The 16,354-nt window shown below is 44.4% G+C and overlaps 1 protein-coding gene across 1 annotated transcript in view; it reads left to right on the top strand.

The window, feature by feature from the left end:
• LOC144762518 (uncharacterized) overlaps positions 1-16,354 on the top strand; it is a 709,614-nt gene that overhangs the window by 121,768 nt on the left and 571,492 nt on the right. Inside the window, exon 19 of the mRNA XM_078647742.1 lies at positions 12,805-12,916. Within this exon, the coding sequence (XP_078503868.1) occupies positions 12,805-12,916 (112 nt within the window). The remainder of the gene's footprint in view (positions 1-12,804; positions 12,917-16,354) is intronic.

The raw sequence follows: 16,354 nt of genomic DNA, 5'->3' as shown, positions 1-16,354 counted from the left end.
GACCCGTCTGACTGAAAATTTAAGAAATTAGATACTTCCAAAGGTTATGCTCACTTTCTGTTGACCCCACTTATAGCAACATCAAGAGTGTGAGAGCCTACGCAACATGTATGCTTAATCTATAAGGTCCCTTTCTGATATGGACAACCAGAGCATGCAAGCTTTACATACTTTTGCATTCTCAGTCTTTATTAACCCCTTCTCTATGGGCAACATGGCTATTAGAGCGTGCTTAACTTTTTGTTGTTCACTCTTGGTATGATGTGGCTGTGGGGAATGATCTGAACACCCATTCAGAGTTGTAATGGAATGGAATGAAACTGATGGTTTTGGCAACTAAAAGTCCAGAGGACTGGCTCATAGAGGAAATGTATTTATTCAAACTTCTGTAAAGAATCTACTACTGCAGACCTGTGTCCCTTTTTAAGTAACAGGAAACATCTATCCTGGGTTTCTGGGAGGCCCGTGTCCAAGTCATTAAATTAATTGTGTAAGCTGTGTTTTCGGGTGTTTTTGTTTCTTAGGCCTAATGTAGTGCTCTTGTATGTACGATGTTTGTTTAGCACTGTACAAATACGAAATAAACGAATGTATCATTTTAACAATATGAATCTAGAATGTATCTCACTGTGGTCAGGCTCCAATGGGACAGCAATCCGAGTACAAACACAGTAGAAGCCTATGAAGTTCCTCAAATAATGCTCTTGAGATATTTGAATGAGAAATGAAATCCACAGCTAGTTTTCTAACCCAATGACTTTCTATCCTTCAAAACTGTCCATTTTCTCTTAGGATCATTTTATCCTCTCACCTCTACTCTTGCTTTTAGATCATGGTTCAAACTCATGGCTGAAAGTTTCAATCAGGCTCTGCTAATTAAAATTATACTGTTATATATAGTGCCTGATATTTCAACACGTTGTCAGCCGTTTAGTGGCTGCATGTTTTCTGCATTTGATAAATGTGCTCCATTGAAAGTCTCGGCTCTGAAATATCCTTGTTGTTTGTTCCTTGGTTCTACATGGAGTTAGCTAACCTAAATCTTCTTATAAGATAGCTGTGTGTCTGCGGCATAACAGTTCTAATCCTGAGCTTAAAAATAATTATTGATAAAATGTGTGAGCAGCTTGTACTTCATATATTTTTTTAATTCATCTTTGTAATGCTTCAACATTATGAACAAATGTGATTGCTGAATACAATTTGTTATCCTTATATCAATCAAAGGTGCATGCAGTGTGGATTGGATATAATTAACAGGGTTACGTTAGGATAACTTAATGAGTGGGACAATTTGCTATGAGGTCACTCCGCATGTCTTTTTCCATCGGCTGTTGGTCCTGCCCAAACAATCAAAGAATGGCCACTCCTCACTTCTGTTAAGTGATCCACTGTTCAAATAGTTGTTCAACAAAACCAATTTCATTAGGCCCTCCTAACACAATGTAGCCTCAGTCCTTAAGAGCAGCTGTGCCGTGGGCATGGTGGTAAGTGACTCCCCTCTAGATTCCTATCCTGTACCACAAATTAACAAGGCAATGCCTATGGTTACCCTAGCTCTGTGTCACATTCTTAATCATTCTTTTTTGTCAGCCTCTTTGCCTTTGAGCTTTTACAGGCATCATTAATTCTTTACTATTAAGACCCTCAGTGTACTTATTGTGGTTTCTCATTATTATTGCATTTTTGCATTTATGGAAAAGGCAGCCAACATTGAACTCATAATATATTGAGAATTCACATGCTTTAGACCCTGATGAGGTGGGCTTCCATACTGTCCAGTGTTCCAAGTCCATGTCTATTAAAGCCATGGATATGACATTGATGGAGATCTAGATTTGGGTAGTAGTGTGTTTCTGCTCCATGCTTGATATGTTGGCCATTTTGACACTGTCAACCATTGTTTCCTGGAGTCCGGAGTCCTAAAGATATGACAGAAGGCCTATATAATTCTTTGCTTCAGATTGATCAAAACAATTGTTTTTCAACCAGTTGTATTGGCTTACCTTAATTTCCCTGCCCAGGCCCTTTCTTGCAGTGTTCATCAAAGATCCTTTGTTAGTCACCACTTTCCAACATCTGCATGCCTCCTCTCATTGTTCTCATTCCCTCATCAGGTTCTTCTTCTTGTCCTCTACTGATAACACTCAGACTATCGCTGATCTTAATAGCAAAATCGCCACACATATCGAAGCCCGCATAGTCTCCATTGACAGCTGTATATATGATAATAGGATTGAGCTGAATTCTGATGAGACTGGGATCTTGGTACTTGAAGGTAGCTCTCTTCCATTGGTACCGCTCTCACCCCTAGCTAAGGTCCAAATTCAGGGATTTCATTTGCTGTCATTATTCTCACAAAACAGCTAAGTTGCCTCTGAACGCTTTTTTCTTTCAAAAGCCTCTACAGGAAATAATCCTGCTTCTTCCCTTTCCTACCAAAAAGTATTATTCAAGCAGCTATTTCATCTCATTTTTATTACATAACTTCCCGCTTTAGCTCTGTCCAAACAAACTTACTTTTCAAATGCTAGATTGTGCAGAATTCTGCAACCTGGTTTATTTTCTGTGTGATCCACGATATTTCAATATCCACAATCCTGTGGTGATCCATGCGCTCCAAATAACCTAACCCATTAATTTCAAATCCCACTGTACCATCCATTGTGCCAAACTTTCTAGCTGGTGGCTGCTTTCCATCATGACCATATTTCAGGCAGATGTTTTCCTTTTTCAATGAAACAACAATGGGACATTCTGCCTGCTAGTCTGTATCTAATTTTTAGGGATTGAATACCTAGGTAAGTGCAGTTATGAGCAGCCGTTTTCACCAACTGAACAAATTGAGGCACATTTTTTCATTGCTCTCAGTACTCAGTTAGATAATGGCCACGGGAGTTTAGGACAACCTTCAATTCTATTTTGACTACAGTAACTTGCTATATGGCAGCCTGCCTTTATAGATCTGCAGGCTTCAGCGAGTGCAAAATGTGGCCACTTGTTTGCTGTAGGAATTAAAAAGAGGTCATATATCTCCAGCCAGAAGATGCTTGTTCCTGGTGCTCATCAAAGAATCTATTTATTACAAATTTGGTTGTCTTGTGTACAAATGCATCTATAGTCTGGCAATAACCCTTAGGAGCTTTGACCATGAGTTTCTGTATGTCCAGCATAAACTCTACCTACTAGGGGAGTAAGGCTTTATGTCCATTCCAGGAGTTCAAGAATGGAATTTACTGTCTTGCATATCTGCATCCCCAGTCACTAACAGTCTTTAAAAAGGAACTGAAGATGCACTCATAAAGTGAAAACTAGCTCATGAGATGTCTTACCATAGTCTTGATGTACCCAAAATAATCTGGTTGTTGTTCACAACTTAAAATCTGGCTATTATGTGCCTCTGTCTAAATCCAACGATCTCAAACATTAGAGCCCCCCCTTTACACCCCTTAGGTTTCAATCAGTCTAAGAAACAACCAACAATCATCTTATAAGCTTTGATTAAGATTATGTATGTTATGTTACTCAGAGATAGACGTGTGCTGAGCAGCATGGGATTTATTAAATCACTGTTTTAATTTTTTTAACAAAGCTCTCTCACCTCTTGATCTATAACTTCCCCGGTCCACCGCTGAAACAGTCATTTTGTGTGGAGGGAAGTGACTACTACTTCCGATTTGCAAGCGGCGCACAGGTCAGCAGACCAGTTGTTTTCTCCCCCTCACCATATAAGACTCCTGCCATTGCCTACGCACAGTAGACGCGCTGAGGACAGGGGATCACGCTAATCTCTGCCATCATAGGAGCGCCTGGCAAAGGGCTCCCCCGATCCTCACTCTAGTTCATTAGCTTATGCATTAATCGCTGCACCGACATTGTTTGAAATAAGCTGTAGATCACTGTTTTAATTTGTTTTTAACAAAGCGCTCTCACCTCTTGATATTTCACTTCCCCGGTCCACCGCTGAAACAGTCAGTTTGTGTGAAGGGAAGACTGAAATCTAGCACGCACCGGAAGTGACTACTACTTCCGATTTGCAAGCGGCGCACAGGTCAGCAGACCAGTTGTTTTCTCCCCCTCACCATATAAGACTCCTGCCATTGCCTACGCACAGTAGACGCGCTGAGGACAGGGGATCACGCTAATCTCTGCCATCATAGGAGCGCCTGGCAAAGGGCTCCCCCGATCCTCACTCTAGTTCATTAGCTTATGCATTAATCGCTGCACCGACATTGTTTGAAATAAGCTGTAGATCACTGTTTTAATTTGTTTTTAACAAAGCGCTCTCACCTCTTGATATTTCACTTCCCCGGTCCACCGCTGAAACAGTCAGTTTCTGTGAAGGGAAGACTGAAATCTAGCACGCGCCGGAAGTGACTACTACTTCCAATTTGCAAGTGGCGCTTAGGTCAGCAGACCAGTTGTTTTCTCCCCCTCACCTTATGAGACTCATACAATTCCCTAAGCGCAGTGGACGTACGCAGCTGGCACGCCTGCGCCCATCCGTGCCTGGACCGGGCCCAGGGCCACCCCCTAATCCACCAAGCAGAGATACCTATAATAAGATATTAACCTATTCATCTGAACAGCTCAAAACAATACTCACTATCAGCAAATATTCACTGAGCTGCCCCACTCTCAACCTCGAGACAACAACTCCTCACCCCACTATCCACTGCCCCAAGTGCCCTTTTTCGTTAGACATTCTCCACTCACCAAGGACCAACCCTCCTTCCATGCTAAAATTCACTCTGCCCTCATAAACGCCCGCTCCCTGCACAAACACAAATTCGAAATTCTGAATCTCCTGTAAGAACACAATTTGGACCTTCTTTTCATAACTGAAACCTGGGGGGACCCTGCCTGTGGGCCTGATTTTTGCACAGCAACACCAGATGGCTACTCCGCTTGCAGATTCAATAGAACTCGAAAAAAAAGGAGGAGGCCTTGCTCTCATCCATCAGGAAAACTATTTGGTCGGGACAGCGTTAATCCGCACCACGATCTGTGAGGCCTTCAGCTTCACAATTACGGTCACCCACTTTCCTCCTTTCAAAGGTATCCTACTATACCGTCCCCCTGGATCACGCTCGGAATTCCTTGCCTCCATGGGCTGTCTACTAGAGCTAGTAGCAGGAGAAAGGAACTTCTCCATCCCAGGAGACTTTCATTTCCATCATGAAACCCATGACGACCAAGACACCTCAGCCCTTCTAGCCGAACTTGATGCGGTAGGCCACACACAACTAGTAATTTCTCCCACACATTCCGCCGGACATACACTAGAAGGATTATTTTCCAACTATGAGCACCTCGTTCTAGAAATCATCCTCCCATTGCCTTGGACTGATCATCATGCAGTCCTTTTTGAAATTCATACTGAAACCATCACCCTCCTCACTCCAATCTCACATCCACCAGACAGTTCAAAGCTTGGAGCAACATTAAACCACTAGTGTTTAAATCCAATTTACTCTCTACTCAGCAAGTCCTTCCTTCCGACCCCGATCTCTCAGCCAAACACTATACACAATGGATTTTGGACACTGTTAATTTGGCGGTCCCCATCAAAAAAAGGTCTAATAATCAGAATACTGTCTCCCTGGTTCAGCGAGACACTTAGGCTCGAGAAACAAAAATGCAGACACCAAGAATGCCGCTGGCATTTGAACTACAATCCTGCCCAAAAAACCCTCTACAAACAGACCATAGCCAAATACAAATACCTCCTGATCACGGTGGAAAGCAATTTCTACCTTAATAAAATCGAATCTGCACAAGACTCTGCCAAGCAATTGTTCAAGGTAGTCTCTAAGCTATCTGGACAAGGGTCCACCCCTCCCATCACCGCCTCCCAGTCACTTTGTAACTCGCTAGCTGGCTTCTTCCAAGAAAAAGTCAGTACCATCTACGCTAATTTTACATCCCATAACTCAACTGATACAAGTACAGTAGCACCCAGCGAATCCACAAGCTCCCCTGTCCCCGGGAATCCAATCCTATTAACCCTCACCACTCCCCCTCACTAGAGGAATTCAGTCAAGTCTCCCCGTATCATATATCTCATCTTCTCTCCTCAATTAAATCAGGATCCCCTGACGACCCCTGTCCCCTGGCTGCCCTTAAACGTTTCCCTGATATCATAGGCACCAACTTAGCCTATATATTTAGCTTAATGTTCAAAACAGGCATATACCCCTCTATTTGGAAAAAAGCAGTCCTCAAGCCCCTTATAAAAAAGATTAACCTTGACCCCACTGACTCCACAAGTTTCAGACCTATCGCATGTCTTCCTCTACCAGCAAAAATCGCTGAGAAATTAGCACACTTCATTGATGAAAACCATTTACTAGACGACACCCAGTTTGGATTCAGAAAGGGACATGTACTGAAACTGCCCTCATTAAAGCATCTGCCGAAATTAGAAAGATTCTTGATGGAGTAGGGGCTGCGGTTCTCGTCCTGTTGGATCTCTCTGCTGCATTCAACACGGTCGGCCATGCGACTCTGATCGACCGTGTCGCTGCCGTGGGTATTTCTCATATGGCCAGAGCCCTCCTCGCATCCTTTCTCTCCAACGGAGAGTTTAACTCCCCCCGTTTGCCCTCCCTTGTGGTGTCCCACAGGGATCCTTGCTAAGCCCAACCTTGTTTAACATCTACGTGTCAGACCTAGCGAGGGTCATCAAATCCTATAGCTTGGGCCTAACATCATACGCCTACGACACCAACTGGTGTTGTCGGTTCACAACGACGGTGCTAAGGTGGCAGCTAACTTCCAGCAGGAAATGCTTGCCATCAGCACATGGATGGCAAACAACTGCCTCAAATTGAACTCCAACAAGACGGAGGTGATGATCTTTGGCAATCTTTCCCCCGCTTGGTCCCTTTCCTGGTGGCCAACGAATCTAGGATCACCTTTGCCACCAGTCTCAAAGGTGAGAAACCTAAGAGTCATCTTTAACACCAAGCTGTCATTCATGCACCACGCATATACAGTTGTATCCGCATCCTTCTACACCATCAAAAAGATAAAGAAACTTCTCCCATACCTTCCAACCACCGCCGCTAAGACCCTAATCAGCACACTAATCATGTCCAAAGTAGACTATTGTAATGGCCTATTCATCAATGCCCAAGAAAGAGTTCTTAACAAATTCCAGCCGGTGCAAAATGCAGTGGCCAGACTTCTGACAGGTGCTCCCAAATCTAACCCTATCTCTAACGTGGTTTGTCAGCTACACTGGCAAGTTATTCACGCCAGTGGACCGACTACCTAAAAAAATCCTCTGCACATACAATCCCCCCAGACGTCTACTTTCATCCACAGCTAATCTTCTCATCGTACCACGTACAAAAAAAGCATCCTGGGGCGACAGATTTTTCCTGTTCGCCACCACCAAACTCCGGAACAGTCTCCCCCTCCACATCAAGACAAGCCCATCCCTACTCACCTTTAGGAAACAACTAAAGACTTGGCTCTTTAATCAATAACCAGTTGTGTCAGCCCCCTCGGTCAAGTCAACAGCGCCAAGACACCCACGGGTATTTGTGCGCATTATAAATGCATAAATAAATAAAATAAATTAATTAGTCTGCTTTTTAGTAATCTTTGGAAGACAGTAGGGTCAGTCTTATGGCATCAGGATAAAGATATTCTCACGGTGTCACAAATAAATTCACTTCTTGCTTTGAACTCTTTGTTTTAGGGCTTTCCAGGATAAAGTGTGATAGGTTGTTAGTAGATTGTACTGATATACGTATTGAACCCAACTCTTGATTGGTTACTAGCAAAGGGCCACAGTACTACAGTTCTGAGCTAGGTGGCCCTTATCTAGGCTATAACCTGTCACAAGAACTGATTCAGGTTGCACCAAACGCACAAGGTGTTTCCATATCCCTTCATGCCTGACGTACCCAAGACTGTGTATATTCCAGTTAGGGTGAGAGGTAGGGAGTTAGGGGACCTATTTGCCTGGTGAATGCCTCGATCTGTTGAGAACCTATGAAAAGGGACACAATCATGTTAGTGGATCCTTCATAAAACATCTTCCCAGGCAGATTGTTTTTGACTCATGTAATAGGTAGTGATTAATAAAGGTGTGCAGGTCACCGCTCTACACATTTAAAAAAAAATATATATTTTTATTATATAAACAGGCTCCATACAATCGCACAAAAGACATCAGCAGTAGGACGGTGATACAGATAGGACAATGCTACATAGCTTAACACATCTTCAAATAAGCTTGCCTTGGTAGATCAAGCCCCCCTTGTGCCCCCCCACGCTGACAGCCAACTCGCTTGTCACCCCCTCCGTGGATCTCTCCACCGTGAGCATACCTGCAAGGTACTATGATGACACTGTAACCACTGCTGCCCCGCTCCTTCCTCCCTTCCCACCCCACCCCACCCCCCTTCCGTCTCAGTGTGCGGAGTAACTGGCAATTTCTCCCCATAACTAACTAGACCCAGACATGTCTTGGGTATTTACCAGCTCCCCTCTATATTGCCTCCATGCCGTCCATACCTTCTCCCACTTGTTAGGGCATCCTCTACTTTTATAAATGACTCTTTCTGCTCTCTGGCACCAATCCAGGTCCCTCTCCCAGTCTTCCACTGTTGGTATCACCTCACTCCCCCATAGTCTCGCTATGTTCCGCTTTGCAACCATGCTAGCTAACGCTAACCAGATCTTGTCACCTTTCGACCATGTGATATCACTCGTGACTCCCAATAAGTGCCAACGAGCCTCCAATGGGACTCCCGACCTTACTACCTCCCCCATGATGTCAGATAATCAGGACCAGTAAGCCCTGATCTTGGTACAGTCCCATAATATATGAAAAAATGTGCCTTCCTCCCCACAGCCCCTCAGACAGAACCTCAAATCGGCATAGCCGATTCTATACTGTGTCGTGCGTGGGGTGTAGGAGCGGTGCAGAATACGGAGCTGGATGAGTCGAAACCTAGCTCGAATCGCTACCTCACGCGGGCCTTGTAGTGCCTCCCTCCAGTCATCGTCATCCAATAGCCCTACATCCGATTACCACTTCTCCCTCAGGGGACCCAGGGGATCAGCCAAGTTGTTGATCAGTTTTTTATACGTCAGGGAAATTGCTTTGTCTACCATTGGATCCATCAACAGCCTATCCTCCAGAGGGGCATATTCCGGGAGTTGTTCCCCGGCCGGCAGATGTTCATGAATGGCGTGTCTGAGCTGCTGATAATGTAAGAATTCCCCGCTCCTCATTTGGAATTCTGCCTGTAGGGACGCGAAGTCCATCACGTCTCCCCTCCTCCAAAGGTCTCCTAGCCTATCAATGCCTATGAGGTTCCATGCCTGGAGGCCTTTTAACTTTACCACTGCTGGAAGAAAGTTTCTGGCCCACAATGAGGTCTGAGCTGTGAGTTTCGCCCCCCACCCCAACAACTTTGTTGCACGCTTCCAAATTCCCACCACTGCAGCCGTTTGAGGTGGGAGAGATCTGTGGCCTCTTCCCTTATTGTAGAGGGCTGCCAGATAGGTGCCAGTCCCGAGGGCCATGCAGTCCACCCGATACGCCGGTTCCTCCAAAGGAGCAAACACCCAGCCATTGACATTAATCAGCTGGGTCGCCCAGTAATACAGCCGGACATCTGGGACCGCTAACCCGCCTTCATACATTCCCCCCTGTAATTTCATCAGAGCGATCCTCAGGCAACCCCCTCTCCACAGCAATGAGCGCTGATCCGACTCAACCGTTTGGAAGAATTGTTCCGGTACCATGAACGGTGCGCTTTGTAGCACATAGAGCAGACGGGGGAGAGCCATCATTTTAAATTGAACCGCTCGCCCCATTAAGGACAGAGGTAGAGTCCTCCAGTGCTCGACGTCGCGCTCTACACATTTTTAACCTGCTTCTCCATCCCCTAGGACACTGCATCGAAGTTAGACACACTAACCACTCCTCCGATTCAAGCGGTCCTGATGGAGCCCACTGTCTGTAACTCTGTCACTACAGTGAGGAAGAGCCTGATGATGAAGTATGTCACTTCAGTGAATGAGGGCCTTGAGGCCAGATGTAGCTCGCCAATTACCGGTCGGTAACGGCCGATTTCGGCCGTTACCGACCGGTATTTGGGAATTGACATGTAGGGGGCATGTTATTTACAGAATCGGTATATTTAACGATTCGGTATATTTACAGAATCGGTAAAATACCGAATCGGTAAACTTACCGATTCTGTAAATCAATATGTAGGTGGCACTGTAATCAGTGCCACAGGCCCTTACCGAATCGTTATTTACCATGGAATACTATTCCATGGTAAATAACGAATTCCAGTGTACATGCACATCTGTGCATGTACACCTGTTCCATGTGGCACACAGACATGCCCTAAGGGCATGTATGTGTGTCACATGGCACACAGGCCCGAAACAGGGGTGCAACAGGGTGTCAAAGTGACACCCTGTCCCCCTTGTAAAATCGGTAATTACCGAATCGGTATTTGCTATTGAATCCTATGGGCTTCAAGGCCCATAGGAATCAATGGCAAATACCGATTTGGTAATTACCGAATCGGTAATTACCGAATCTTACAGATTCGGTATTTTTATCGAATTATTTACCTACATAGCAATTACCGAATTGTAAATACCGAATCGGTAAAATTCGGTATTTACCATTCGGTAAATTGCTATTACCTACATCCGGGCCTTGGTCTTTTTTTTTAGGAAAAAAAAATCTGTGCCCCCCCACCACCTCTATATGGGTTAATTCATCAAAGTTGTAGGATATCACCGTTTCTTTTGTGCCAGGTAGTTTAGTTTGTAGAATTATTTGAAGCTTGTGCCTTGACACATCATATACATATTGCTTTATTGCCAACATGATTTTTTAGATTCTGACCAGAGACAGTTGTCATACATAATGATTTTCGGTTGATGATCGCATGCAGCAAACCTGATAGCAATAGTTTATGGCCCTGCACCCTGGTGACCTATTTTTAAGGTCACTGTGCTAACAGATCAGTAGCCAGTTCAATGCCAGCGCAGAAGGTTTTAGATAGTCTCTATAAAGGGTAATTCAAAAATATCTTTCTTGCATTGGTAACATATTTAGGTATGTCTGCTCACTGTGTGCAGTGAGGCCACACCTGCTAGGCATGTTCCAGTAAGAATGTGAGATTCTGTTATCGAATTTAGCACTATATTCAAGTGTATGGCCTCTTTCCGCTTTTCTGGGGGAAGTGTACATTCAGGGAGTTGAGTTATGGGGCTGTTGGAGGTGCAGTTCCAACTGAGTACAAGTTAAACCATGTACTGGAGTGCCTTGGAGGAATCAGATTTCGTATTTCCTTCAGGAAAAAGGGATGGTGCAAGCAGTGTTAATCTAACTGATTCCAGGAGGTCTAATAGAGCCTGCCTCTGTCTGATTGGGTTGTGTGGAGGTTTCAGAACATATGTTTTGAATGGAACTCTCCAGGTTGTGGTAGAGATGCGGACACTGTCGATACACCAGTGATGCTAGTGAACATTGCATAGGGCAGCAGCCTAACAGGCCTTCATCCCTGGCATAGGTCAGCTTTCACACCTTGCGGGGAGATACTGACCGCCCTTGGGCTTCCAACTAGAGGATGTTTCAAACCATACACTAGGCCTCATTGTGCCACCTGTGGGCAAATGTCTGAGGCTTTCTGAGTTATAAGCCTATTCGTGCAAGACACACTAAGCCACAAAGAGTGGGAAGGAGTTAGTTTTTAGACATATTAATTCTTTTTGTGTAGGCAATTAGTGTTTACCTCACAGCAAGTCACCACTAAGGGCTGTGCTACCAATGGGTAAGTTTGGGGCATTGGTTGGGTTCTTAGTTCTCCACAAAAAATGGAGAAGGATCTTTCCAAAGGCGTTAGCACACTACCATTGCTCTAAGCTCACACGTTTCTTATTGAAATCTCAGGCATAGTCTAACACTTAGGTGGGCCCAATAGGAAGTTGAGGAAAACTTACATGACATTTGGTCACAGTATGTAGTAACTATCTCAACATTTATTGTGCTACTGCGTGAGAGTTAGGCATACAGAATGAGGAAGGAAGAACATGCCTCTTCCTTGGTGAAGGATAGAAGGACTTCTACTACATTAAGGACAGAGGGAGGTACACAGCTTTAGTTTGAGGTATTCAACATGAGTGATTATGTATTCTTACAATGAGAATGGATGCACCCAGGTTTCTGGACATTTGTGGTTGTGAAAAATTGTTTTGCTATGCTGTACCAGGGGCTTATTTAAAATAGAGCCTTTAGAGTGTGTCATGCAGTCAACTGTGTATGTGTTTCCTTCACAACTGTTTTAAATATAATTGTGGGTCCTATATCCACTCGTCAGGATGAAAGCACTAAAGATGTTCACATATGATATTGGGTCATGTCATCATTCATGTCGTCGTAGTACTTGTCACACACTGTGACCAGGATGTGAACCCATTCTGGCACAAGTTAATGTCGATTAGACCCAAACATGAGTGCTACCAATGCGTATATAATGCAACTGTGGTTAAACAAGTGTTGAACAATGGTTGTTAAGTAAAAGCTTGTGCCATGTAATGCTGTTCTCCCATTTGAAGTGCAGATTTCTCAGGAGATCTCGGAACAAACACCCCCTGCATTCCAATGAATATAAAAAATATGCAGTACAAAATGCACAATGAGGCTATGAAGTCTGGTACCATTGCTATTGTTATTTAAATAAATGAGCTCTTGATAAATACAATGTGTTGCTTCTTTGTAATTTAGTTTTTGTATATCCCTTCATATTTTAGAATTCCAGAATGTTTTGTGTCAATGCAATTGGAGAAAGTGGGGCTGAGGGACAAGATGCTGAGCACATTCATCCAAAATAAGCAGGCAATGGGAGCAGTCTTGAAAAATGCTGTAAGTATACCCTGTGCTTAATTTATTAAAAATAAAGTAGAGGTGCCCAAAGTTTTTCTGTGAATACTGCAGGGCAATTACCCCACTAGTGTGTCCACTTCCATCACTGGCATTATCCACTTTCACCACTGGTACCACATCCTGCCTTTATTGACAGTGACCAAAGCAAGATTTCATAGATCAATTGAGCTAACCTTCCTCATGGGGAATTTAGAAGATTCGCTCTCCTGAAACTGTTATGTTTAAAAATTGGGGTCAGTGCCTTTTATTGCTGATGTTTCACTTGAAGGTACTAAATAGAGGTTTGTTGAAAGCTAGCACAATTGCTTTGACAGAGAGGGAGCTGCATGTTAGCTCCTTCCCTGCAAAAGCATTGCTGGCTCCTGAAGGAGGCGGGGAGCCAGCAGGAACTGCAGCTGTCTTAAGCCTCCACGCGGTCCTCAATTCCACAATATGGGTACCCTGTGTGGAACCAGGTACCCACACTAGAGGCCAAGCCCAAGGAGAATGGGTCCCCTGGGCAGAAATTGGTGCAGGAACGGCGCCGTATGGCCCCCCTTCCCTTGTTTTTTTTTCATTTTTAAAATTTTAAAAAAAGAAAAAAACGGGAGGTGCTCGGCCCCCCTCTTCAATAAAAAATAAATAAATTGGTAAAAAAGCCCGATCCCCAAGGGATGGGGTCCCTAGGGTTGAGATTGGCCTGGGGAAGGGCCCCCCTCATCCATTCAGAAAAGGCCTAACTCTGGTGATGGGGTCTCCAGGGCAGAAAAGGGCCCAAGGAAGAGGGGCCAAATGCCACCCTCCCCTAATTCAAAGACTTTTTGTCTAAAAGCTGGCCCGGCTAGTCACCAGAGAATACACACCCATTCACCACCACTCTGGAAACACGCCTACTGGGGCACTACTATTTGGGGGATGAAGTCCCCTTGGCTCTTGAGGGTCCTTGGGGGCCAACTACTCCTCCTGTTACCTCCAGTAAGCCCCGTACAGAGAGATTGCTGAAAGGTCATTGGAGGCCTGTCCCCTTTCTACAAACAAACCTCCTGGTGCACCTCTGGTTGGGGGATGAAGTATCCTTGCCTTCAGAAGGTCCTTGGGGGCTAACAGACCCTCCTGTTAACTGCAGTAAGTCCCACACAGTGAAATTGCTGAGAGTTATTCGGAGGTCACGCCCCCTTTCTTCACCACTCTGCAAACCCACCTCTTGGCGTACTGCTGTTTGGGGAATGAAGTCCTTTTAGATACTGAGGGTTCTATGCAGCCAAGAAGCCCACCTGTTACCTCCAGTAAGTCCGACCTAGCTAGAGGTATTTGGAGGCCTTGCCCTCTTTCTCCACCACTCTTCAAACACACCTCCAGGTGCACTACTAGTTGGGGGATAAAAGTCCCCTTGGCTCTTGAGGGTCCTTGGGGGCCAACTACCCCTCCTGTTACCTCTAGTAAGCCCCATGCATAAGGATTGCTAAGAGGTCATTGGTGGCCCGTCCCCTTTCTCCACCACTCTAAAACGTACCTCCTGGTGCACTTCTAGTTGGGAGATGAAGTCCCCTTGGCTTCAGAGGGTACTTGGGGGCCAACAAGACCTCCTGTTACCTATAGTAAGTCCCACAGAGCGCGATTGATGAGAGGCAGTGCCCACTTTCTCCACCACCCTGCAAAGGTGCCTCCTGGTGCACTGCTGGTTCGGGGATAAAGTCTCCTTGGCTCTAGAGGGTTGTTTGGGGCTAACAAGCCCTCCTGTTACCTGCAGTAAGTCCCACACAGCGAAATTGCTGAGAGGTATTCGGAGGCCATGCAACCCTTCTCCACCACTCTGCAAATGCACCTCCTGGCACACTGGTTGGGGGATGAAGTGCTTTTGGATGCTGAGGGTTCTTGACAGCCAGGAAGCCCACCTGTTACCTACAGTAAATCCGACCTAGAGGGATCCCTGAGAGCTGGTAAGAGACCTTGCCCTCTTTCTCTGCCACTCTTCAAACGTGACTACTAGTTAAAAAACATAGAAATTCACTTAAAAAACAAAAGATTACAGAGACGTTATAGTTAGGAAAAGGAATTTGAAAAGCCTTACAAATTCACTTAAAAACCAAAGGTTACAGGGACGTTAAAGTTAGGAAATAGAATTGAGAAAACCTTCGAAATTCATTGAAAAAACCAAAGGTTATAGGGACGGTATAGTTAGGCTCAGATTTCGCTTGTACAAAACCAGTGAAATTCTGCCGTTATAGTTAGCTGAGCTAACTATAACTTATGCCCCTGCAATGCACTGCTTATGACCTCACATATTACATCACTCATGACATGGGCAGTGACATCACTGATGACATCTCAAATGATATCATTGATTACTCACATACCTACTCACACCCCCATACCACCTCTCGTATACCCACTCACACACCCACACAACCACTCATGTTCCCATTCACAGACCTAAACCAGTTCTCACACATCCACTCACTCTTCCAAATAGCCACTCACACACCCACTCACTTGTATAGCCACTCACACGTTTAGCCACTTACACAACCATTCACTCACCCATATAGCCATTTATACAACCAGCCACTTACCCATACAGTTACTCACATAACCACACACTCACCTATACAGTTACTCACACACCTACTTTATAACCTAAAAAGTTACTCAGACACTCACTCACCCACCGAATCAGCCTTTAAACACAAGCACTCACTTACCCATCACACACTCACTCGCACACCAACATAGCCACTTACATACCCATTCACACATTCAAGCACTAACACATCTGCATATTCACCCCTACAGCCATTCACACAATCACTCTCTAATGCAAAGCTTTGAATGGCAGAGGACCAGTTATTTATTGAAAAATTTATTTAATATCAGCCAAATAGGTCACTCAGTGTGTGAGTGCCTGTGTAGCTGTATGAGTTGATATGTCAAAAGCTGTATTATTGAGTGAGTGGGTCTATGAGTGGCAGTATGGGTGAGCGAGTGGATGTGTGTGTAAATCAATGAATCAGTGGGTGGGTCTGTAATTACTGGTGAATTATCTGTGAATGGGTTTGTGAATGGTTGTGTGGGAGGAGCAGTGGGTGCATGAAAGATTCTATAGGGTTGTGAGTGAGTGTGTCAGATATGCTGTGGATGATGTCATCACTGATATCATCAGTGATGTCATTTGAGATGTTATCAGTGATGTCACTGACCATGTCATGAGTGATATAATATGTGAAGTCATAAGCAGTGCATTGCGGAGCGTGAGTTATAGTTAACTCAGCTAACTTTAACAGCTGAATTTCTCTGGTTTTGTATGAGTAAAATCTGACCCTAACTATAATGTCCCTGTAACCTGTTTTGTTTTTGTGAAAAACAAAATATATATACATATATATATATATATATATATATATATATATATATATATATGGAGATTCTAAAGGTAACCAG

This window comes from Lissotriton helveticus, chromosome 6, assembly GCF_964261635.1.
Source record: "Lissotriton helveticus chromosome 6, aLisHel1.1, whole genome shotgun sequence".
Lineage (NCBI taxonomy): Eukaryota > Metazoa > Chordata > Amphibia > Caudata > Salamandridae > Lissotriton > Lissotriton helveticus.
Note: the sequence above shows the minus strand (reverse complement) of the source record. Positions and strands in the feature narration are given on the sequence as shown.